We start from the raw sequence: 25,441 nt of genomic DNA on the forward strand, positions 1-25,441 counted from the left end.
TTGAATGGGAGATCCAAACTCAGATTATACAAGCATAAAAAGAACTTCCTGGATTCTCATCAGAGGCTTTTAATACGCAAATTTCTATTCTCTAGCTCGGGATGTGAGTCATCCAGATGATCTGACTGTATCATTGTTTAAACTGCATGGATGTGGTTGCACAATCCAACGCGATAAATCTGAACGCTTGAAATGTTCGCATGGCTCGTAATCAATACTCATCCCGATCACTTCCTTTAATCAGCCTTCACTTTAGCTGCCTTCTGTGCATTACCTCAGGTCTGTGTCATATTCAGCCTCTCATCAGCTTCTGATTTAATTAAATCTCTGAATCAGGACTCATTTCACTCAGCCACACAATTACAGCAAAGAGCCCCAGAGAGGGACGAGCATCACGGAGTATAACAGAGAAAAATATCCCAAGGTAATTTTATCCTATTAAATGGATGCAATAGCTCCCCCCCTTCTGTTCCTAAAGGGCACACATCATCGCAGTCTCAAGTCTGTTTTGGCTCAAAGAAGATCAGCATTTCAGTGACCCACATACACAGCTCAGAGCTACCCTTAAAAAGGATGCATCAGCGGTATCTGAAAAGACGAATAAAAAAAATCTCTCATATCTTGTGAACATGACCTAGCAGCTTGCAGTAAACACAAGGCCTCGGTGTACAACAATGCAACGACCATTCATCACGCATTGAGAGGGAAGGGACACCTGACTTCCACCACGGCCCCAATAAAACACTTCAGTCTGTGATGGTTTACAAAGCCCCACGTTAAAGTCCTCTATTTGGCTCCCATTGTGGATAGACACAGGATAATTTGGACTATGGCGAAAAGCAACGTGAGGATGAGCAAATAAACATACAAACTTTTGTCAGATTAGACCACATTAGACGCTGTTGATGCCTCTAGGAATGTTAGCCAATGTTTACACAATGGTGAGAAAGAGATGTGGCCACACAACAGAAAGGAAAACAGTTACATACATAGAAGACCTCTGAGGTTTAAAGAACCTTACTCACTCACACACTCATGCTCACACACTCTGGAGGGGCTGGGGGCCGGAGCGTCTCACCTTTGTTTCCCGCTCCTCCAAGAGGGTCTCGAGCCTCTTTTGAGCAGCCCGCCCCTCGTGGTCGTCGCTCACTATCAGGATGATGTGGTTCCAGTTGAACTCTCGCATCAGGTCGAACCACACGTGCGCCTGGTGGGAGTAGGGAGGGACTGTCCGCAGAAAGGACAGGTGGATACTCTGAGGAGCACCAAGCAGGAAATAGAGATTAGCATTATGAGCAAACAGCTTCATTTTGAATGCGTGACTCTTCACAAATAGCAAAAGATTATTGAAGTCTTTACACGTAGCAGAAGATTAATTCATAATTAGGATATGCATGATAAGGCCAAAAGCCCGTGGACCAAACCTTAACCAGCCAGCTCAGTCTCAGTATTAATAAATACACACAGAGGGATTCACAGGCGGATTATTTAAATTTACATATAAATGACTCTCCACATAAATGCACACAAAAATATGTATCGTATATAAATGCAAAACAAATCCACATGTAAAGATTAAGGTTACAAATGCACACATTCACTGCTTTTTCAATGATGCCCTGGACTCTTAACGGAGGGAGCCATCTGATTGGCTTCAAATAATTCCCCGTTGAAAAAATAAATTATTTGCGAATCGAGCGTCGTCAAACTGCCTCAAACAGCCTGCACACAAACGCAGTGAAGTCAGCATCAGAAAGACACAGATATTAGAGCAGCCTTTTTAATGCTTTTGGAATGGCACGTTCAGAAATGACACATGAGTGTAATGTTAGGGTGCTGATATATTTTTGGCCATAGGGTACTTTCATAACTGCATGCTAACAAAGCATAGACACACAATGTATTAAAAGTTGAAATACTTGCAGCTGAATGTGCTCTAGAAAACACAATATCATGCACTGATGAGTTTTTAGGAGGCAAAAAAATGCCAAGCTCGATCACGGATGTACAAACATCTAGTAACAAAAAGCATTAAAAAGGTTTTAATCCACACGCTGACCCCTCAGGCTCTCTTCAATCTCTGCATTTACCCCTAATTGCCTTTAACTTGCAAGATTAGGCTAGATGTCACTTAAATAGGCTTTAAATTGAGTTATTAAAGTCCTTGGCATTTTTGCTTTAAAGTTTCATTTCAGTGGCTTGCGCCTCATAAAAACATTACTCGGGTATTATTAATGATGTTCTTTCGTTTTTACCTGGAAACCCATTTAATCACAGCTCCTCTAATGGACAGTGATGGGATGTTTAATCTAGAAAGCTTTTGAAGCCGCCCCAGGGGAGCTCCTTACTCCCTCGCTCTCTCCTCCTGCTTCCCTCTCTCTCTATCTCTCTTTACATCTCCCTCATCCATCACTCACCTTGTCTGAGTAGATGGACATGCGGGTGGTGAGCCCCACCACAGGGATGCGGTAGAAGCCTGCAGTGTAGGAGACAGGCGTTGGAGTGAGGTGGTCATTGGACTGGGGAGGGTGACTCACCAGGATAGCATAGACCTGCAGAGACATAGAAGAAGAACACTCTGTCATTCTGACTCTGGCATTAAGACGGAATGGTAACACCATCAATCGTACCCTGATAAAGATTTAAGTCTCTAAGATATCCAGTTTAGACATGCTGCAGATTTCCTCTGTCGCACATACTACCTCTAAAATCTTCAGCTTTCCCGCACCCAAACTCTAAGACATGAAAGACAGAGCCATCCCACACCTAACCCTCACAATAGCAAATGATCACCCCCTCAGTCATCACTTCACATCACAGCCATCTGGATGGAGAAACAGGACCTTAAAATGGAGGCGAGCTCGCTTCAGCCACAGTTTTGTCCCCCTCTGCTACTGCAGCATCAAACAAATGTTGTGTGCTGAGACGTATGAATGTATTTATGGAGGCTCTTGTCTTTATTCGTATGCTGCTGTGTTTTCTCTGTGTGTTTCTGTGTTGACCTGACTGTATTTGCAGACAATATATCACAAACATATAATCATATTTAAAGATTCATTTCACACAACAAATATGCATTATGAAAAGATCAGCCAACCAGGGTTGGGTTAACCTGCTCGTGGGCCCAAGGGCAAAAAGTGAGTTGTGGGCCCCTTTTATTCCATTCATGCTCCCTAAGTTAGTTTGGTTCTGAGCAAAATGAATTTATTTCAATAATATATACTGTATGACATGGCCTTTTTAGTAATAAACCCTCCAGATTAGGTGCAAATGCAGGGGCCACCTTAATCATTTATAATGAATGAAGTGATCACAAACTCATTGCCACAGTAAATCTAGGGCAGCTGGGGCCCCGTGAGAATCCGGGACCCTGCTGCAGTTGCCTGCTTTGCCTGGTCTGCAATCCAGCCTTGGCAGAAACATCTGTTTTTCTACCTCCAGATGAATTTAATTTGCGTGCACTTTAAATACAGCAAAACATAATCATCTTTTAGTGGACGCAACTGCCACTCTAAAATGTTGTATAACAGGTTAAAAATAACATTTTTGAACCAAATGTCTACATAAATTGTAGTTCGGGACAAACTCAAATATGACAAAAGCAATAGAAGAGAAAAGACGTCTCTTCCTTTATTCAAAATATCTTCACTGTGTGGGTTGGCAGACTAATATTAATTTGCGGCTGCTTGCCTTAGTCTTATCTCTGCATTAAGCAAACCAAATGTGGCCAACTACTCCAGTTAAAAAACAGAAAAGAATTTTCTGTGAGCTCAGCCTAGGGAAATGCCTCGGAGATGTGAGGGAAGAGGAGTGAAGCTGGCACGGCTGTGCAGGCATGGATTATTGGATGTGAGCAGCCCGTATGGCTGGGTCAAAAATGAGGTCCATCTTCCAAGGACTGCTCCCAGGCATCTACTCCTCCATCTGCCATGCACTTCCCTTCTCAGTAACTGTTATGACCAACAAGCCAATCTCATCTGATTTACAAAAGAGGTTATGTGTATGTGAGTGTCAGTGTGTGTGTGTGTGTGTGTGTGTGTGTGTGTGTGTGTGTGTGTGTGTGTGTGTGTGTGTGTGTGGCCTTGTTTTTCTGTGTTTGTGGGATCACGGTTTTGGGACAATATTATGGGGACCAAAATACTGGACCCCACAATGTAAATCATTATATTTTAGGGTAAAGACTGAGGTTAATGTTAGGGTTAGGCAAGTAGTGCTTATGGTTAGGTTTAGGGTGAGTCGCCAGGAAGTGAATGGAAGTTGATGTTAAGTCCCCAAAAGTGTTGACAATAAAGCTTTGTGTGCGTGTGTCTCCAGAACTGATTACACCATTGTTGGTGTAATCTGTAGAGCCTAATGGGTGGATGGCACGCTCATGCTTTGAGTGAACATGTGACAGGAGACTGGGTGCGACAGTATTATTCTCCAAGCCCGTAGCAGTTAGAGTCATTACACTAAGCAGAGGACCAAGGACATGAAAGCAGCACTGAAGCTGTGGGCGTGGGTTGCTCTCATGAAGCCTCATTATGTGTGTGGGAGAGGCAGGAGCGAGCGCAAGAGGGACTTGACGCCTCTACATGCAGTGGCATAATGTTGACGCTTTTAAAAGGCATGTTGAGCATCACAGCATGTGAGGATGTGTGTTAGAACTCTCAAAGGCACACACACGCTCATCATGCATTACTTATGACATATGTTTTGTTTGTTAGATCTGCAGCGCATATGGCTTGACTCTTGTGGACTGTTGTATAGCTAAAAGACCATTCTTCACTGGGAAATCTGCATTTAAGCACTGATCAAACGGGAATCTCATACTTCTAAAAGGCAGTTTTTTTTCATATTACTCCTGCATCATATCACACAGATTGCAGCTGAGTGAGTGATCCACCCCTGAAGGACAACATACAGGAACTCAAGCTGTCCGCAGCCGTGTCACTGAAACGTTATCATGCAGCACACACACGGTGTAAGCCAAGTTGTTAATTGTAAACGACATATCGCACATTTTCACCCATCACTGGTTCCTTTGCAGTTCAGTAGATCCGCAGCTGTGTGTCCTGAAATGTACAGTTGCCCTTTCATCCAAGATGTGCCCCAAACCAAAGCCTATTTTTGGACGTCTGTAAAACAGATGGGTCAGTGGGGAGTTCTCTGTATTAGAATTATACAAAGTGGACTAATTTGTGGGTTATGTGCTCAGGCGTGGAGCGGATGCCAAATTGGACAAATGACAGCCCTGTAAAGGTGCATGGGCTCGTTTCTTCTGTACATTTGGTAATATGTTCATGCTGAATGGACAATTAGTCACAGAAAAGAACAGACAACTGTTTTAACTGATCTAGTCATGGCAGCAGATCTGGTCTTTCGCACTTCAATGGCCTTTTGGGTGAGAAAACATCTGATGCGTGGAATGTTTCCTGAAAGCAGCAACTTCCTATTGCAAGGCACGGGGGTTTTATTCTTCCAAAACACTGACTCATCTAACAGAAAAAAACAGTTTTACAGCTAGGTGGACGTGTGCATTGATGATAAGTAGCCTGAGTTATGGGATATGATTATTAAGCAGTTGTTTCTGTTAGCGCCCATGCAGAGGTGGCAGTAAACTACCTGACTGGAGATGAGGTCCTCGCAGACGGAGAGAGCCATCTGGATGGCGTTGGGCTTGTGTGTTACCGAGATCGCGGTCAGCTTGAATTTATCCCTGCCGTAGACCTGGTTGGCCTGGGTTACGGCATCTTTGAAGACCTGCTCGTACCTCTTCTGGCTCAGGACGGCCCCGATGTTCACGATTTTCGGCTCGCAGCCGGCCCGCGCGCAGGAGCACGAGAAGAGCACCGCCAGCAGAAACAGACGCATCGTGTGGACCACCAAACAGAACAGCGCAGCCCGGTCGCTTTTCTTGTCCCCGGTGGCGGGTCGGCTCGACCAGCTTCTGGACAGCAGCACGGCTCAGCCAGTTGAATGCGCGACTGCAGACACGATCCAGGTGGGCGGTGTGAGCGAGGGAGGGAGGCCAAGAAAAGAAGGATAAGAGTGAAAAAAAAAAGGTGGATTTATGTGCAATGCGGAGGAATGTGCATGGTCATATTAGAGGCAGGCTGTCAACCAGCAACGTCCGAAACGAATTGTCCAGCTTTCCCCCCCTTTTTCCTCTCCTGCCTGCAGAATTGTTCAAACCTCCCGACGGTTTTGAAGAGTCAAACTACACTCCAATCTTCCAGCCGACTTCCTCTACGGGTGTATATCGCTCCCTCCAGCGGCTGCTCCGTGCGCTCTGTGCGGTCTGCTCACACCGATGCGTCGCTGGCTGGTCGCTCCGGGCTGAGCGGCTGCTGTCCTTGGTGCTGACAGCTGTGCATGCGCGCCGCGGCGGTACTGCGCGCTCCCGTCGTATCTGCTCCCCACTCTGGGCTTTGCGCGTTGGCGTGCTGCTGCTGCTCCTTCTGCTGATGATGCTGGAGTAGAAGCTGATCATATGAAAAATGAATGCGCTTACTTGCTCAAAATACACTCGATCACCATGCTAGTCGTAATAGGACATGAAAGGCAAGATCAGCGCACATGTCGTGTTAGGTCGCCGTACCTGCAGGGCATGGATAGTCTGCAAAATTAATTCAGATGAATATGCGGGCTCTGTTAATGCGTGTGGTTGGAAATGAGAATCAGACGTTTATGAGATTCCCCCCTCAAATAGCCTGATTGCACACAAGCAGATGGGGGGAGGAGGGAGGGGTTTGTACCAATCTAGCGGGTTTCAGGTCAGAGTTGGGCCATGACACCGGCTTTGATGTGAGTTATGTTCCTCCAAACTGGAAGGAGAGTCTGATTTGTCGTGCAGCTCTCTGCGTAACGTGGAAACGACTTCCTTGTACAGCTCATTAATCGCGCTGCATGTCAGTGCCATCCGTCTTTCCATCCGTCGCACTTCAACACGAGCGGGCCCGCCTGTCTCGCGTCGGTCATCACGCGTGTTAGTGCAGACGCGGAGTCAAATCAGACTGCATGTTGTGTAATCTCTGACCCCGCGCCTTGGAGTGTTGAAGTGACTGCAGCTAGAAACACAGCATCAACCTCCTGGTTACCTTGGAAACAAGATTTTTCACAACACACACGCACACGTGCACACGCGCGCACAGAAAAAGGATCTCTACAATATTATATCTCAGTGAGTTTATTGATCATCGCAGGGCAGGTCCAAATAAATCACTTAAAACTGATCTGCACACCAAAATGAAGAGATAAACAGACAGTTAGCCGGAGACTCATTGGTTAAACAGCCCTTTGTAATTTTCATTTAATAAATCAATGATTTGAATATTTTGCCCCAGAGGGATCGGTGTTGTGTGTATATTTCTAGTATTAACGCCACTGCATTGAAAAAGGTGTTTTGTAAATGAGGCCAGCATAACCCAACAGTGTTCTGAATTATAAATCACACAACACTGTGGCGTCTCTCTGTGTTGCAGCGAGCTGATGAATTAATCACAAGGCTGAAGAAATCAACAGTCATCAGCTGCTGGCTGTGTGCTTTCAAAATGAGCTCCTCTGCTTATAGGATTTGGTAAGGCTTTTTCTTTCTTTTCGTAACTTTGGGCAAAGGCAATGTTATTCATGTGCACTGGCTATGAAACAGGTTTATGTGTAGCTGTCTAATGATTCCTCACCTTTTAACATTATAGTTGGAACATTTTTCTGCTAGAACAAGAACCAGGGTATTTCACAAGAACTGACCAGACACCAAATAAATGAAGGGGACAGAGCTGGACTTCATTTTCAATTCAGTTCTGTTCACTTTATTTCCAGATCCATCGTCCAAAAAGAAAAAATATATATATTACAAAAAAAAGGTGAAGCTTGAAAGTTGATTCTTGACCAAACAAAGGTTGACTATAGACTTGCTGATGAAGACTTCTCCCAGTCTTCATCAGTAGATGACGCTTGCTCAGAACAGATGTTTACAAACCATTGGTGTCTTTTTCATGCCTCCTGAGTGTGTATTTAAAACAAAGATAGGATAATTAATTTTTTTTCAAGTAATTTTTAGCCAAAGATGTTGGAGCATTTCCCATAAATAAGCATTTAATCCATCACTGACACCTAAAAATCTCCAAGCACAGAAATCCATGGACAATCATAAAACATTAAAACTAACATATAAACAACTGTTATAACATCAAATTGCCATCATCACTAAAGACCAGAACCAGAGCATGAAAATACCCCTAAAGGCAACACAACAATATTCCAGTTTCAAAGGAAAAAAGCAACATTTTCGTGTATCTATTACATAAGAGTGCCAAATGTGTCTACAACAGGAAATTATAATACAATTTGTAGAAACTGGGGCTGGTTGGTTCCAGTTCCACATAAAACACACTGCCTCCAAAAAGACAGGAAGGGAGAGGTCCATGTGACCATCAAACCATTGAAAACACCTGAAAAAAAATAATGGTGTTGGACAGCACACCTGATGATTTCTCTCCTGCCACAGTCTGTAAACGCACCACTTATTGGATGGCCTCGACTCTTATTAAATGAGGTTATGAAGCCCTTCTCTTCATCTCCTCCAGCCCTCTCGTCCACCACTCACACGTCAATAAAGCTGAACCAAATCCGATCCGCAGCCATTAGTATGGTATGGAATAAGTTTGCTTGTTTGCTGCTGACTCTCCAGCTCAGTGACATGAACGCACAAAAATAACAGCAGGCAGTCTAGCACACAAAGATCAGGCTGTTAAACTTCAGTATACACACATACACGCTATTCACACATGGATGCACAGACACACTTGATTTCACACTTTAAGTCGCTCGCCCACATAGAAGTAAGAGGCCACAGACTCATATACCACCCACACAGTCCTCTGTAAGGCTAGAACATGGACGTTTGTGTGTGTGTGTGTGTGTGTGCGTGTGTGCGTATTAAAACAGTTGTTGTGTAGGTTAATATCAAACAGTTTCTCATGACCTAACACAGTCATTGCCATCATGCTGTACATTTGGTTGGAAAATATTTTTTTAGGCATGGAATAAGTTAAGCAGTGCAACAATATATACAAAGAATGATGAGGCAATAAATAATATATATAATGAAATGTACAATGTGCAGATACTTATGCTGACAGTGACTGATAATGGTGCATTATTGGCTGATAAATAGCCGGTCAGTGGATGTTTTTGCTGTCAGAGGGTAACTGTTCATACGGGTGGTGGCTTGAGGGAAGAAAGTGTTTTTGTGTCTGGTTGTTTTGGCGTTCAGTGATCTGTAGCTCCCATCAGAGGGAAGAAGTTAGAGCAGGTTGTGTCCAGGACGTGAGGGGTCTGCAGTGATGCCTCAGTGATTTTCTCATCAATCCTTATAACCCATTGCGGTCTCTTTTTAGTCCTGTTTGGTGGCAGATCCAAGCCAGATGATCGATGGATGTGCATAGAGCTGACTGGATTATTCTTATGTAGAACTGGATCGCCAGCTGTTGAGACAGGTTGAACTGCCTGAGCTGACGTAGGAGACACATCCTCTCTTGTGTTGTTGCTGATTGAGGTTAGAAGGTCCTGGGAGATCCCAGAAATCTGAAGGTTTCCACAGTGGAAACACTGTTGTTGAGGGTGGTGATAGGAGGCAGTGGGGCTCCTCCCCAAGTCCACTGTCATTTCCACAGTTTTGAATGTGTTGCTCCAGGTTGTTCTGAATGCACCAGAGGTGCCTGTTGAACTCCTACCTGCATGCAGACTCATCACCATCTCGGATGAGACTGATGAGCGTTGTGTCGTCTGCAAACTTCAGGAGTTTATCAGTCAGGTCTCCTGAGGTGCAGTCATTGGTGTAAAGAGAGAAGAGAAGGGGGGAGAGCACACATCCCTGCGGGGCTCCAGTGCTATTGTGATTTTCCCCAGCCTCACCTGCTGCTTCCTGTCTGTCAGAAGTTTGTTATTCTCTGGCAGGTGGAGGCTGGTACAGTGAGCTTTGAGTTCTGAGTGGAGGGCATCTGGGATGATGGTGAAATGCACAAACAGGGTCCTTGCGTATGATCCCGAGCAGGCGAGGTGTTGCAGGATGTGGTTCAGTCCCATGTTGACTGTGTGTATGCATTCAGGTCATCGGCCAGTTGATGGTCCTCAGCTGTGCGGGGTGATGGGCGCTTGTAGTTGTTCTGCAGTTTCCTCCACACTGACGATTTACCAAACAATTAAAAAATCTGACTGAATGCAATAAAAGATAATATTCTTAATTAAATAATTAAAGTACACTGTAAAGATTATAAATATGCAGTTTTTAATCAGTTGGTTTAAAAAAGCTAAATGTTTTTCCTTTACTATCAATGAGTTGATTAAATAAATGAAAACTTAATTCATTTTTCTCTTCTTTTAATTTTACACTGGCTCATCTCTCTTTGGCAAAAATTAAATCCTTTATCTATTCCCTGTGCAACATTTCCTTTTTCTTCACCACGTTACAATTTTTCATTGTACTGGTATATGTGTGTGTGTTGGATGTCCTTCACTGGCTTTGAAATACTGTTACCACACTGTGCATCAGCCTTTTCAGCTGCCTTGCTGAAGCTAACTGTATAAAGCTACATCAGCTAGTGCACAGCATGCTTAGAATCCATATGTGCACTGGCTGTGTACTACTGCAGCCCTTCACTGTATACCCATCTCTGTATGAACTGTCACAGTCATTCAGGCGTATCGCCTAACACAGCTAGCATAACGATATCTGCATCTTTAAGTGCATGCCTCTTGTGTTAAACATCCGTGGAGCAATAAAGAGGACTGTGAGGCGGCTAGCTCTACTGAAAAACATGGTAGTTAAACACACTGAGCACCAGCTTCATAAATGAAGGTAACTGTTCATAGAACCACACCAGCCCGTCAGTGTTTATTATGTATGCTGCATACTGCTGTTGCATCACTGCATAAACTGTTGTAACAGCAGCTAAAGCACCTAAGCATTTAAAAGATCTTTAGTTGATGAATGTTACTGATGTTTTGTGAAGTGAATTGTTTGATTTTCAAACCGTTTTTTCATCCCCTTTTAAAATTAAATCCTCTCCTTTTCTTAATGTTGCAATGATGATGACATTTTGCTTTGGTAACAATGTAAAGGCCTTAAAATATCAACATTTTCTTTAAGGTGATCAAACCTGTCGGGGTATCTTAATCAGGACTTAAGATAAAATTTTTAAGATAAAACAAGAATCAGCCATGTATGAAACAAAGTGGGAGCGAAGGAGAGGAACGAACAGAGCATGTCACACTCGAGCTCCTACATGCTTTAGCGCTTAGCATGACGGCAGCGTGTTTGTCTGCAAACTGCGTGTCTTCAGCTTCTCACGTTGCTCTTTGTGGCAGATGAAGCGTTTTTCAGAATTTACTCCGACCTGAACGTGTCCAAGTGTAAAGAAGTGATATGATATGTGAGCGTCGCTTAAATGCATCGAGCAGCATTTTGCATGGAGCTGATGTCCACAGTTGTTTGAAGCCTCTGCCGTGGAGCTCACATTATGTGATTGAAGCAGGGAGCAAAACAGGTCACGCTTTGCCAGTGCTTTGACATTAACGAAGTCTTGGAAATGGATTGCCTCAATGAGTCATCTGCAGATGGATGCCTGCCTATCTGATGTGTTTCTCATGTAGTGTGAAGTCCTCACATAAATTATAGATGCGTGAGGCCCGTCAGCGCTCGTTTGCTCGCTTGTCCCCGTGCCGAGTTGAAGTATTCATGCTGCAGAGAACACAAAGACTCTTCCGGATTTTAGATTCCAGCTTTGCTCCTGGCATGCTGCGAAGCCTGGTGGGGGGCTGCAGGCCTGATCAATATGGATCAATGTCTAGTTTCACATTAGAGAGGCCTGTCAGCTCCAAATTCGGGTTTCAGTAATTGAGACAGTCCATCGAGACAGATCTAGGATTTGATCCAGGAAAAACAGGCAGGCCTGTTGTTTCAGAGAATTCAAAGACACTATTCCTCAAAGTGATACAATATTTGTATATGTACTACACATTGTGTGTGTGAGTTCGTCGTCTGTGATCCTTAGAACCGTCTTTTCGCATTACTGCACCATTTTGAAACAGAATAAGCGTTTTTATTTCTCTACATCAGTGTGCCCAAGGCGAGATTTCTATGCATTTTCTACACAGCACTGTATAAGTCATATGAGTAATAAATTTTTTATGTTCTGAGAATTGTGTTTTGGCTCTTATCTTTGATTCATCATTGGCATTAAAACTATACAGCCAGATATCATCAATATCACAGGTTTATCACTAACACATTTGTTAAAGCTGGTTGAATGTATTTATTGGCCACTTAGGGGCAGCAGTGCAAACTGAAAACAACTTATTTAATTACAACAATACAGTCTGCTTTAAAGTTTTCACATGTAAATTTAAAAAACAAAGCAAAACACACATTTAGCCAACAGAGTAAAAGTATTATTCATTCATTCACTGCATTTAGCTAGTCTCCAACTTTGTCTGCTGTTTGGTGCTGAGCAGAGCTTTTTCAGCTGTCAGTTGCTGCTGAAAACCAAACTTATGAGAGCTGTGGAAGCTGAAATAGGTCATTTTCTTTGGGATCGTCAGGATGTGTGACCCCTTCCACATTACACAGTCATTAAGTCATTTTTAAATTAAAAAAAAAAAACAATGATGAGTGAAGCTTTCATGAGAAAAAAAGGCTGAAATATTCTGCACATAACCAGAAATTTAGTGGAACAGAAACTTCTTCTGTGAGAGTATTTATATACATCTATTTAATAACACTAATACATAGGAAAAAACTGAAAGGTGCAAGTGCATCAGCAACAAACAAAAAGTAAGAAAGGAGTGGGAGCTTTACTCCCAGCTTTCATCGTGGCCCTGTCTCTTCCTCCGTTTGAATGAATAACATGAATATAAAGGATTAAATTGTAGGGCTAAGTCTCCTCATGTGCACTATGAAAGGAGATCAAGCTGGGTTTTTGTTGCTAAGAATATGCAGCAGTTACGGCAGAGAGCATCTGAGCTGTTCTGATAAGAAGTAGGTCAATACAAGACCCAGAAAGATATGAAGACTTTTGATCCAAAGTCAACCTCCATTTATTGGTGGCACCAGAGCTGCGGCATGCTTCAAAGAAAACAAAAGCGCCTGACAAACTGATAAGAGACTGGATCCTTTCGGTTTTAGAGATATTTTAGATTTGTTGTTTGATGAACTTCTTGGTGCTGGATTGCTTCTTTCAATACATGCACAATATCAAAACTAATTCTTCATGTACACCTAAAAATCCTCCTGTGTAATATCTATCGTGAAACTGCTACACAGGCATGACTGAGGGCAAAGGTGAGTCTGGAATAATCAGTTATTTGAAATGAAAGATAAGAAATGAGGTTGAATGTCAGACAACTAAAATCACTCCAATGATCATCTATAAGATTACAATTGCGGTCATCAATATAACAGGGTAACAAATGTACAAGAAGACGGCCAGCAGCACCAGGAAGAACAGCACGAGCATAGCGATGGGGAAGCAGGGGTAGCGTGGTCGCATCAGTCTCAGTCCTCTGACAATACAGGAAGAGAAGACGCACCATCCACATATGTTGGTTTGTGTTTGCGCCTCCAGCTGCCTCATCAGAGCTAAGTAGGCAAACACTGATTCTGGGACGGCTTGAAGTTCAGGGCCAAGGCCGATGACGTGGTCCGGTCCAGGTTCATAGACGGCGTCACTGTACGACTCCTCCTGCAGCCGCCTGATCTCCCACTGTGGTAACGGTGTGGTCTGTCTACAGAAGGGGCACTGCAGTCGGCCTGGGTCCTTGGCCTGCCTCATGATGCCAGTGATACAGTGGTGGCACAGTGTGTGGTCGCAGTTGAGTAAGGTAGGGCGGTGCTCTCCGTGTGAGTCGAACAGCTCGCTGCAGATGGGGCACTCGTGCCGGCTGCTGTTGCTGCACAAACTCCTGACACTTCCACTGCAGCCGGGCCGATCGCTGCCAGCCAATTCCAGCTCTTGTGGAACAGATGTCTTTGGGTCAGCGCCATCTGTCGCTGTTTGTGAGTCTGCTTTGTGACCCTCATCACGGCTGCCCTGATGTGTGTGTTGAAGCAGAGGCTGGGTGACTGAATCACTCTCATCTTCATGCTTTTTTGCTCCCCTCGTTGTGTATGAAACTCTGAAGTAAGTCTCTTCTGCAGCTGGCAGGTGCTGTTCCTCAAGTGTAACAACGCCTTCCTCCACCGTCTCCTGGATTTCAGCCTCAGCCATCCTTCACAACAAAAAGATTCCTTCTGTCTATTCGATACAAACGCTCACAAACGCTCAATATGTGTCCTCATTACAAAAAGTCTGCTTCCTTCCCGGCCAAAGCTCAAGTGAGCCAACTGTTGATGTAATGCTAGTGTATAACAAAGGCAACACAGTCCTGTCCCACCAGAAACCCAGATAAGATAAGCACATTCACAGATAAGGAGTGCCAAGCAATAACATGAGTCTGACAGAAGTGCCACTGGCCAAGTAGTACAGCGAACATTTCACTGTTCCGCTCAATTTAACACGCTAATGTATTCAGTGCAACGGAAAGCTTTTGCCAGTTCGGAAATGCATGAACAAACACATTAGAGGCAAGCAGACACATTTATTCTGCACATTTAAATAAACATCACATCTGTAGATTAGCCAGTTACAAAAATACATTTTCATATTGAGGAGCAGACGAGAGGAGTTCATCTGATATTCATAAGAACACGCTTTTTACTGGTTACTTCCTTTGAAATGCATCTTCTATGACGATCTGATAATTCTAACGGAAATTAAAACGGAACGCTGAGCAATCCCACATACTCAGCCCCGTCACCGCAGGCGACTGAAAATTATTGCTTTTATACTTTTGTCACATTTCCCTGCAGGCACAGTAGCATCTAATAAAACCGCGCAGCATCGCAGTCATCAGTGATTTAGTCAGTAATGAGTCGACGACATGCACCAGGAGTAAATAACAAAATGAAATGCTGAAACTGCACATTGCTGTCTCACATGCAGATCTGCTACAGCAGTCATGGGAACACACATTTATGACTGTATCACAAGCAACACGTGGCCTTTTTTTTTTTATTTTTTATTAAATAAATGATCAGACCTGAACTTGAGTGAAGGCTCACTTTAAATAAAGGGTTTCAATGCGTAGACGTGAATAAAGAAGAAAGAAAGAAAAAAAGAGACAGGACACGAATCTCTGAATCTCTCAGCGTGTGAAAAAAATGAAATCTTGCTATAGATCCACAAGATGTTCTTGTTTTCACACACTTGCAAAGGCACATCTTTATTGAACCCTCAGAGTGAGTTAAAGTGGCGGGAAATGTGTTTTCTATCTCAACCAATAATTTCATCATCATTATTTCATCACCTGACATAATCAAAGGACCTCTTCATCATTTCTCACCATTTTGTAACTGACAAATGACTGTGTGTACAATTGTGCTTGTTCAAGGAGCAGCTCAACATTTTTGAGAAATTTGCCTTTATTAGAATGATTAGACGAGCAATATCCCGTCCACTCTCCTCCCTCTCATGGCATCGAGGCATGTTGGTGGCAGCCAAAGCAGAAAAGGGTTTGAAGATGCTCCTAATGTTGCTGTGTATCTGCTGCATGCGTGAATAAGCAACTGTTTGTGAACAACTTGTTTTTGCTGCCCCCAAGTGGCCACAGAATCAGTTATAGCAGAGCTGGTGAAGTGGTCCTTTAAGTTGTCATAGCACACTGCTGTGTCTAGAAAATCACTATCAGCTGACTGTTTAGTAACCTGAGATATCAATCTGGAAAGGAACACAGTTGCACATTCCGGGCTTAAACGTACAGTTTGGAAGGCAGATAAGCCAAAGTGAGAGAGTCAGTGACACCAAATCATAGCACTGAGAGACAAACTGCAGGAGAAGCCTTTTCAATGAACTCAAACTGGCAGGCAGGAGGTTTCTATTAACCCTTATCCAACATAAGATCAGCTGAAACAGTCACTCAAGTGCAAGAGGTTGTGACTGGTTGCATACATATGTATCACAGTACATGTAATTTTTCACATTAAGATTTAAAAAGCTTTGATAAAAGTTTGAGTGTTACAACATGGCAATTGTGGTGCTTAGTATTGCTTGCTTCGAATATTAAGAGCAGTTCATCAAAATCTTTCATTTAGTCCAACCAGTCGACATGACAGCTGTAGGCACTTGCATATATAAAGCTGTAAAGTCTTTTAGCGTAAGGTTCAGGCCTATTCAGCCCCATCCCACAAACAAGCCCGGTCTCCCCTCCTCGTTTAATTTATGAGCTGTGTGCCAGATGAAAATCAACCCTGGACTCCCTCCTCTGAGACCTCTGACAAATGTCAACCCTGACCTGACATCTTCTCAGCTGATGCCTCCTCCTGCAGCTCAGCGAGGTCAGAAATCCAAAGTGTCGCGCTGGTACTGCAGCCGGGGGCTGTTCTCGCTGTAGAACTGGCTGAACCATCGCCTGTGCTTCTGGATGGCTGAATCCTCCTTCACCAGAAAAGGCTTAGAGATGTACTTCTTATTATTCCAGATCATGACATCCCGCTCAAACTAGACACAAACAGAAAAAAAGGAGAGGGTCACTGGACAGACTTGTGAATTATGCGGTCAAAAAGCTGTGACAAACAGTGAGTAAACATGAATATTAACTGTGTGGACAAACATGATAGGTTTGCTTTACAGCTTAAAGTCCATTAGAAATATTTTAAGCCTCTTTCCTTCTTTACTTTCCCTGAGCACACGATTACCAAACAGGTGGCACAGCTGTAGAAGATTAAAAAAAGGAACAGACTTCCACTTAAATAGTGCTGAGAATTATATAATAGGTAGAAGAAGAATATTTTGTCCTGTCTCGCTGCAGTGGCTTATTAAAGACTGCAGGGCTTTCTGTGTGAAGTGCTGTTAATTAAATGTCACTCCACAGTCTTACATCATTCCTCTTCTGAACTTCTAAACAATGAAGCAACACTTCAGGGACCAGAGAAAATGAAAGACGCTGACCGAAATGAATCTCAAAACTAGTGCTGGATGTGAAACTTCAGGGTTTTTTGGGGATTTTTTTTTTCCTGGTACAGACTGTTTGGTGCACACTTTTTTAAGTTTGCACATTTTTTGCTGCAAAGCCAAAGAGAGATTCCCTTTGCAGGCCGATGACTTCGGCATACACACAGTGAAACAATCATCATCTGCATCTGCCATGTTTTATACTTTGGCCGAATTTCAGGCTCAGTGCAGACCAACCCTGCGTACTTTTTACTGGTCTGTATTCACAAAAATGCTTTTCTCCTTCTCTTTTGAGGCAACTTTTTAGTTTTCCTTTTTGTTAAATCAGTGACTGTGTTTTTCACTTCACCACACAGTTAATTATCAAGTTTAATGAGGACTATTTACACCTTCTCTGTGACTGTGTGGTGTTACATCTGGCGGCAATGAGGAGAGAGAATTAAACCAAAGGCAGAGTGGGAGACAAATGCACACAATGATCTCTTCACATTACAGTGAATCATAAACTAGGAATTAATAAATAAAAGTGATTTACAAGTATTATGAACATTATTCATGCATTTCAGCTACTTGTATTCCTCACAACACTTTCTAATAAAGCAGCCTGCTGGTTGATCAGTGCTGAGACTGAACTGTGCTGTAAATGTGCTGTAAAACTAAAATTATGAGCTCAAAGATGCTAAAAAGCTCCATAACTACAATGCAGAAGATGATAACACATGCAGACAATGCAGGACTGCGTCACAGTGACAGCAGAAAGTGTGTACTGCACCTGAATGCACTCTGCTTTGAGGATGAATTTGGGCACCAAAGGTGGGATATTAGACTGATAAAACATGATGTGAGAGACAAGCTGCAGCAGAGGCTCCACTGGAGTCACGCAGTGCATGATGAGACCCCGGCCCAAGAAACTGTGGTTGAACAGCAGAAACACCATTCCTGGTCCCACCTGAAGCACAAACAAATGCATGATATGTCACAGTGTATTGAGTCATCTATTCACGCGCTCACCCAGTACTTTTCCACTCTCACTCCTGTCTCCAGCCACGCCCACCTGCCCACTCACCTGATCACACACCTGAGATTCATTTCCTATCAGTCTAGTATTTCAGCTGCTCTCCCACATTCACTCAGTGCCAGACTGTTCATTTCTCTTATGCAAGACTCTCCAGCATTTACCTTTGGACTGATCTCTCATCGCAATGATAACTGACATAACAACTCACAACATTACTATACCTATTATGTATGTGGGTTGATTCGTCACTTCCATTTACATCAATCAAGAAATACAGCTGTGCTCCGGTGTTGAAGCACAGTAGATATTGCTATGCAAAACATTAGTCATGTGGTCAAAATCCATTTTCACTTTAATGGCATTAATGATTAGATGATTCATTATGCGATCCATTTAAACATCAATCACTGGGAATGATTCCCACTTTGCCCTTTACTGCACCTGTCTGGCCACAACGTGAACATCCAGCAGAGGCCAGTGGAGACCGAGCACAGTAAACGCATGTTTCACCAACATCTGCGAGCAATGCTGGTTGGGCTCTGACTCTGGTTCCCATTGAACCTTGAATAAACACACACACATGCAAAAACACAGACAGAGTACATACAGTTGCATTCAGACACAAAAATACACTCTTCAATAATACTCCATCCTCCAAAATAAATATATTCTGTGCCATCTTAAATCAAAATATCATCAAATATTGAGCATTCCTGAAACTGTGAGGACAGTCAAAGCACCATCTCAGTTAGCATTTTTTAGAGGAATCCTTACCTTCCAGTCATGCCGCAAAAATTCCCAGGTTTTGCTGTTGATGTAGCGCAGGTCGGCTCCGCTGACAATGCTCGGCGTGTGCAGGTGAGCGAGGTGAGCGATGTCTGCTGCATTTTCAGGAATCTCCTGTAGGGAGGAGAGGTCACCATGACACACTCTCATGATGTTTCTTTGTACTTAACAACTTCATTGATCCTTTATGAAAATGTTTAAAGTTAAACACCTTAAAACACCCTGGTTTTCATCTTCAAATAGACTAAAACATCTTCATGCTGCGTAAGGAAAAATACGCCCGCACACACGTGCACTTACCTGTATGTGAGCGTTGACATAATGTTCGGTTCTCCCTCGATACACCCACTCGCCCTTTGTAACTTCCTGCTGCTCAGGGACGGTCCAATGAGGATCTTCTCCATCACAGTGAAACCAAACCAGGATCTGGCCGTTGACCTCACAGCTGGGCCAGCTGCGCACTTTGGCAAACTCTGGCACTGAAAGACAGATGAAACCTGATTCTCATTAGTCAATATGTACAATGGGTAGCATACTATTTCAGCAAACAGTTTCACCGCTGTCTTTTCACATAATGCATGTGGAAGGGTCCAATAATGTGCATTTATATACAAAGGAATGTCAAACAGTTTTCTTCATTGTAACTTGTTTTGTTGCTTTGTCTTTAAACAATACACCAAATTTTTCTGTAGAATAAAAATCAATTTTCACCTTTTTCTGTGTAGGGTATCTTCACACACTTGCCATCATTCCCCTGAAATTGCCATCCATGAAATGGGCACTCAATGCAGCTTCCTACCACCCGTCCTCCCACAGCCAGGTTGGCACCCAGGTGAGGGCAGTAGGCATCCACCACGTAGGCCTTCCCATCATGGCCACGAAACACTGCCACCTGCTCACCTATTACGATTAATTACAGTATGGACAAACACTTAAGAAACATTTCATGAAGAAGCTGCCTATTCGGAATGCAATGGTGAGATATAAGAATTACAGTATAAACTACAATGATTTGTACATTTCACTGAAATACTCAAATCTCCATTGACAAATGCACAGGAAAAAAAAACAGCAATTATAAATAAGGGTATAAGCATCTAGCAGCCACTGATACAAAATATATACAGATTTCCCTGAACAAAACGCCTTCAATTTTATGGTGCAATCTGCACCTTGAGCCATAAATTGTTGGTGCATCCTGAAACCATTGATAAACAGAGATAATGTACACTTGCCAACCAGCATTGCTACTGTACTGAGCAGTTATGACTATGGTTAAATGATGGTTAAATGGTGAATGCCAGAAATTAACCGGCCGAAAACATTTATTTTGAAATAAATGGAGAAAAAATTTGCTTTGTTAATGTGCAAATTATTCTTTTAGCTCAAGTTTTTATTTGTTGGTGGTGCAGTCTATGCGTACAGGGAGTTCAGTGTGCACTGCAGCCCAGACTCCTCAACTATCAATGCTGTGTCACGTCCCTCTCACGTGCATCTCATACAAAAATACAAGGTACCTTTCAACTAACTCCACTTTAAACCCCTTTGCTGCAATACTACCAAAAGTAAAATCTTTCCCAAACCTAAGCATGTAGTTTGGTGCCTAAACCTATCTGGACTGAGACATTTGACAACATTAACCACGTGTTAGAAAGCTCTCTAGCGGGAAGGTGCGCATTGCACACAGGGCACCAAAACCAGGAATTTTCATGTTTTACACAGTGACTTTAAACAGACTATAAATGCTTATTTTTCCTTCAACCACCCTCATCCTACTGCCTGTCTTTTGCAAAGGATAAGCAGCAAAACCTAGAAGTGTGTTAGATGGTTACACTTCACCTGCTGTGATTAGTTTCCAGGGATAGATTACAACCACAGGAGGTCCATGTTGTATGGTGCCAGTCAGTGTCCAGTCAGATACCACATGTGGACATCTTTACCTACTGTATCTACTGTATTTGGCTTGACTTTTGACTGACCTATAAAGTGCTCCCAGATTAGAACAGGCTCGCTGACTCCACAGAGCCAGCAGTGCCTTATCAGGGTATCCAGTAAAATTCAGAGAAATCCAAAAGAGGGGTGACACAGCACCGTCCTGCTGTTAGGCAGAACTGAACCACGGTGCAACGTGTGAAAAGAGCACAGGGGAAAGATACACTGAGCAGAATTTGATATATGATGTAAATGGATGACTGCAGAGAAAAGTCAGGGGGGAGACCCTGCGTTCATTCACAGCAGGATGCAGATCCTGAAGGAAGCCAAGTTTAGATCTGGATTGCCAGAATTTGGGGCACTAAAATGTCAGAGGGCTGGGGGGACAGCATGTGGTGAAACGGACGAGAGGGGGAGAAAGGAGAGCAGAAGAACATGTAAGAAAACTACAGTTTCTGCTATATACCAAGAATCAAGGACAGAAAGGCATTCAAGCTCTCTGGGTCGGTGCATTTATTGATTTCCAACACATACACATTCAGTACACCCCCGTGGTTTTCTGGCAATGCCTCATCGCCACTTTGGCAGCCAGTGATCTGCATCACACTTTCAGTGTGCAGGGTCTTTTACTGACCTGCAACACTGCTGCTCGCTGTAAAAAAGATCTGAACTTCAGACTTAGACTGATCAAAGTTCACTTACTCGTTTTCCAGGGCTTCCATTAGTGAATGCGGTTCAGTCAGGGTGGCCATCGGTGTGTGAAATTGAAAAGCGCTCTGTCCGTGAAGGTGGAAAAGCACTTTATGATAAATGCATGTAGAAATATTAATGGAATCTATCTATTCATCCATTATCGATGGGAAATTGTTGTGATGGGCATTTGTCACAATTGTTAAAATATTTAACAGATTAAACTCTGAATCAATCAATTTAATTGGAAAAATATTTGGCAGATTATTTGAGAAATAATCAGCATCCTGAATCGCTGTGTTCGAGCAGGTGTCTCTTGTTACTGGTGGATATCTTTTCAGGTGTGAAACCTTTCATATACAGTTTGTTTGCTTATTTATGGCAGGTGATGAGACCGAAACATAAAAGTACCACACACTCTTTGAAACCCTTTTGAATTCAAACTCAAAGGAACTCTCTGAAGAGATCAAACAGTCCCACCGGATATCAACACGAGGAACGAATCCAAAATGTGAAACACGTGTGGGTTTTAAATCCCGTGCCTCTATGAAAATAAGCCCAAACAAATCAGTGCGTGGAATAAATTCAGACTTTGTCACAGAGCTGCTGCATGTCAATCAGCTCAGAGGCATGAGGATGACATATCAAAAGCTTTAAAGCTGTCAGTGATGAGCTGTCACACCGCTGATCACAGAGAGGCGTGATGCAGGATAGACTGGCTGTCAGATCAACGTAAAATCAAAGAGGTCAAAACTGATCATGACAGACTTTATACTTTACTCAGACTGATTTGGTTTTAATGAGATATTGACATTAAACACTTGGCTAAGACTTCACTTCCTGCAGTAAAAGGAGCCATTTAATGTTTCACCCGACCTACACAGACAAGTTTTACTTCAATTAATATCTGTAACATAAGATCCGTCTCCATGACACCTTCAAATCAAACAAGCAGTTTAAAGTTTGTGTGACCTGAAACAATGAGGCTTTGTTCAAAAAGAAGGCGTTACTATGCACCCTCATCCCTAAATCACACTAACAGAGACAGAAGGCCAATGTGTGTCAAATGCATTCTTAAAAAAAACAAGAACTTGGTAATATGAGTTTGTCTTTCGTATCCTGGGAACGCAGCCTGAGACTCAACAACAGAGACCAGGTGAAGTGAAAAATATGGGGGTTGCAGAAAGGCCAGCAGAAGCATTTTTACCCTAAAGAACTGAGAATGTGCTGGCTTTGTTTAATTAAAATAAAACTTTGATGAATAATCAGACGTGAATCATCTGGATTAACAATTACACCTCCTACAATGGGGGAACTGAATCATAATCTATTCATACTTCACCTCACAAAATAATGACACTATTCCGTGACTGCTTCTTGAAAATTCAGCTCGAACTCTTTATCTTCTTGAGCAGCAACAGTCACTTCAAATCAGTAACATCTCATAAACCTAGCAGAAATCAAAGGACTACCAACTGTTGCTCATGGAGAAGAACATGGAGAAGCAACAGACAGTTCTATCTCATGAAAGAGGCTCTCATGAAATTAAGGACAACAAAGTTAGGGTTGACTAACCTCACCTGTCCGCATCTCATATCTAGATTAGGGGTTTTACATGTGACATCACACTGCTACAGTCATGGCTGCAGCAGCTCAGGTGAACAGGGGTGCAGTGTCAGCATCTTCACTACCTGTTCCACCGAGGTGGTATCTGCTGAGGTATCTCATCTCACCTTACACACTTTTGGTGTTTGGGGAAATTGCCTTTATGGGGGGTGCTGACAAATACATTTGAAGACTGGTATTTTTTTTTTTTTATTGACTTTCAAAATAAAATATTTTATTTTATTATTGCTCCTTGGGTGTTTTATGTTGGTTACTCACTGCTGGTCAAAGTCCAGCCTTTAGGTCTCACCTTCATGCGTCACACGCTACAATACTACAGAAACATGGCAGGTGGTTTCTTTACTTTTAAGCAGTGGTAATGCAGCCTCTTCTACTTGTCATACCTAGAATAGAGACATTTTGGACGTCGCCCCTCTCCAGCAGGTGTGAGTCCAGCACTCGGTACCAGCCGTTTGGATAGACTGGAGGCAGCTCTCCGGTTTTCCTCCGCCGGCGGACCTCGTTTGCCGCCTGGGCTCTGGAGCGACCGTCCACGGGGATGTATCCCACATCATCGGGCGCCTTGAGCAGCTCCAGAGGACAGAAGAGCAGCCGGTACAGCCAGCGCACGACGAGGAAGGAAGCTGCGGCGATGACGCAGAGCACAGCCCTCCCTGGAGCACCGAGCAGCGACGCGTCCCCCCGTAACTGAAAGCCGATGGAGTCCAGCAGGTCTCCCTGCAAGGCGAGGATCGCGCCTACTGCCAGCCCAATACTGGCTGCTGTTCTCCCAGTGGACATGATTTGACTGTCTGTCTTGGCTCTCTGGCGTTCATGTGTCTTGGAAACGACTATGTTGAAGCCACACCCTTCATCAGCCCTATCAGCCTGCATGAGCGTGATGAGGACAACTGATCCAATCATATGAACACAATGGAGCCCAGAGAAAGAGACAGACCAAAGTCATTTAACAAGAACGCCTCTTTGTATAGTCTATCAAACATAAATATATTGTATATGTACATTATGTTGTTATTATAGTTACAAACTTCATCTCATAGCCTCTGTAATACATTAACCTCATGCTCTGTCTCTCATTCTATTCACATTGTTTTACTTTAATGTGTACATGATAAATTATTTTTTAATCATATAATCATTTTTCCTGGTATTTCTTTCTGAAGTGTATGATAAATCAAAAATATGCTTCAGACTCACTTTTTATAAGTAAGAACATTACTATGAACAGATATTACTGCATGGTGCCACTTACATATGTCTTACATGTCTCTCGCTACATAGTACCTCATGTATAAAGACACATGAATATTACAGGTAATAACTGAACATCTCATTTTAAAACCACTAGCATTAATCTGCTGCCATTACAGGCTCCACTCCTCTGGGCAGGAAGCTGGCTGCAGGGATTTGCTCCCATTCAGACTCAAAAGCATCAGTGAGGTACAACACCGATGGGTGATAAAGTCTGGCTCACAGTCTGGGTTTGAGGTCAGGGCTCTGTGCAGGCCAATAGTCCATGTGTTCTCTCTCTCTCTCTCTCTCTCTCTCTCTCTCTCTCATTTTAACTGTGCAAGGTTACAGCACCCCCCACTAGAGGGCACAAGACTATAAATCTGTATGCCACTGCAGGTAGATCTATCTGTGTTGGCTCAAACACACACAGGAGTGTCCACCAGGTGGGAGGCGATTGAGGGAACATGTAAACCAGTAAACTGATGTCGGTCACATTGTGCAGCGAGTAGTATAGTTCAGGAAGTCGCCGTCGACCAGAGGAGACAGGACCATGTTGTTTATGATGGGGTTTGGTAGAGGCAGATACAATCAGACACTAACTAAACATACATTTTATACACATCCTCACATACATAAAGCTAAACTAATTAACTTTTATAAACTTCAGTGCTATTTGAATCGCTAAATCATCTTTATATTTCTTTTCTAATTTCCTCTATCTCACATGATAATAGTAGGGTGATAGAAATTAGAATTGTGTAATGTGTGTTTCAAGGTTTCAAGGCATTACATTAAATGTGACAGATGTGAGTTGCTGTAATAGAAAACACCCACACAATATCTATCAATATAACGAAATATACAAGGCCATTCAGAGTGGAACAGCACTCATTGCTTGAGGACCGTTGACACTTGCTGGTCGTTGTTAGGGGCTCTGAATCAGACCTCTTCAGACAAACTACCATACTGTGATCAGCAATCAGTAGTGCACTCGACCTTTAGGACAACCTGGAGAGGAAAGAGTTTAGTCCTGATTTTGTGCACATGTACACCCATCCAGGTCATTATTCTCACAAATAGCGCTAAAATTTCCATACAATCATATAGAAAAGTATGGTGTATTTTTGGG

At 43.0% G+C, this 25,441-nt stretch overlaps 2 protein-coding genes across 11 annotated transcripts in view; both read right to left on the reverse strand.

Moving 5' to 3' along the window:
• The window catches only part of grin1a (glutamate receptor, ionotropic, N-methyl D-aspartate 1a), a 32,649-nt gene extending 26,018 nt beyond the window's left edge, over positions 1–6,631 (reverse strand). For 3 of the 10 annotated variants that reach the window (XM_076757829.1, XM_076757828.1, XM_076757826.1), the window contains exons 1-3: positions 5,605–6,630; positions 2,418–2,552; positions 1,079–1,255 (exon numbers count right to left, since the gene is read on the reverse strand). In XM_076757829.1, coding sequence (XP_076613944.1) covers positions 1,079–1,255; positions 2,418–2,552; positions 5,605–5,853 — 561 coding nt within the window. In that variant the 5' untranslated portion in view covers positions 5,854–6,630. Of the gene's footprint in view, positions 1–1,078; positions 1,256–2,417; positions 2,553–5,604 lie in introns of all 10 variants that reach the window. The other 7 variants (XM_076757827.1, XM_076757825.1, XM_076757830.1 and 4 more) reach the window with 6 other exon arrangements.
• Positions 6,632–15,211: 8,580 nt separating this feature from the next.
• LOC143338109 (cholesterol 7-desaturase nvd) lies at positions 15,212–23,932 on the reverse strand. Its single transcript, XM_076758277.1, has 7 exons — positions 23,463–23,932; positions 19,543–19,731; positions 19,132–19,310; positions 18,820–18,945; positions 18,487–18,606; positions 17,800–17,976; positions 15,212–16,574 (listed from the first exon to the last, which is right to left on the reverse strand). Exons 1-7 carry the CDS (start codon positions 23,857–23,859, stop codon positions 16,413–16,415), a joined length of 1,350 nt encoding a protein of 449 aa, XP_076614392.1. The 5' UTR covers positions 23,860–23,932; the 3' UTR covers positions 15,212–16,412.
• Between the last annotated feature and the right edge of the window lie 1,509 nt (positions 23,933–25,441).

This window comes from Chaetodon auriga, chromosome 19 (genome assembly GCF_051107435.1).
Source record: "Chaetodon auriga isolate fChaAug3 chromosome 19, fChaAug3.hap1, whole genome shotgun sequence".
Classification (NCBI taxonomy): domain Eukaryota; kingdom Metazoa; phylum Chordata; class Actinopteri; order Chaetodontiformes; family Chaetodontidae; genus Chaetodon; species Chaetodon auriga.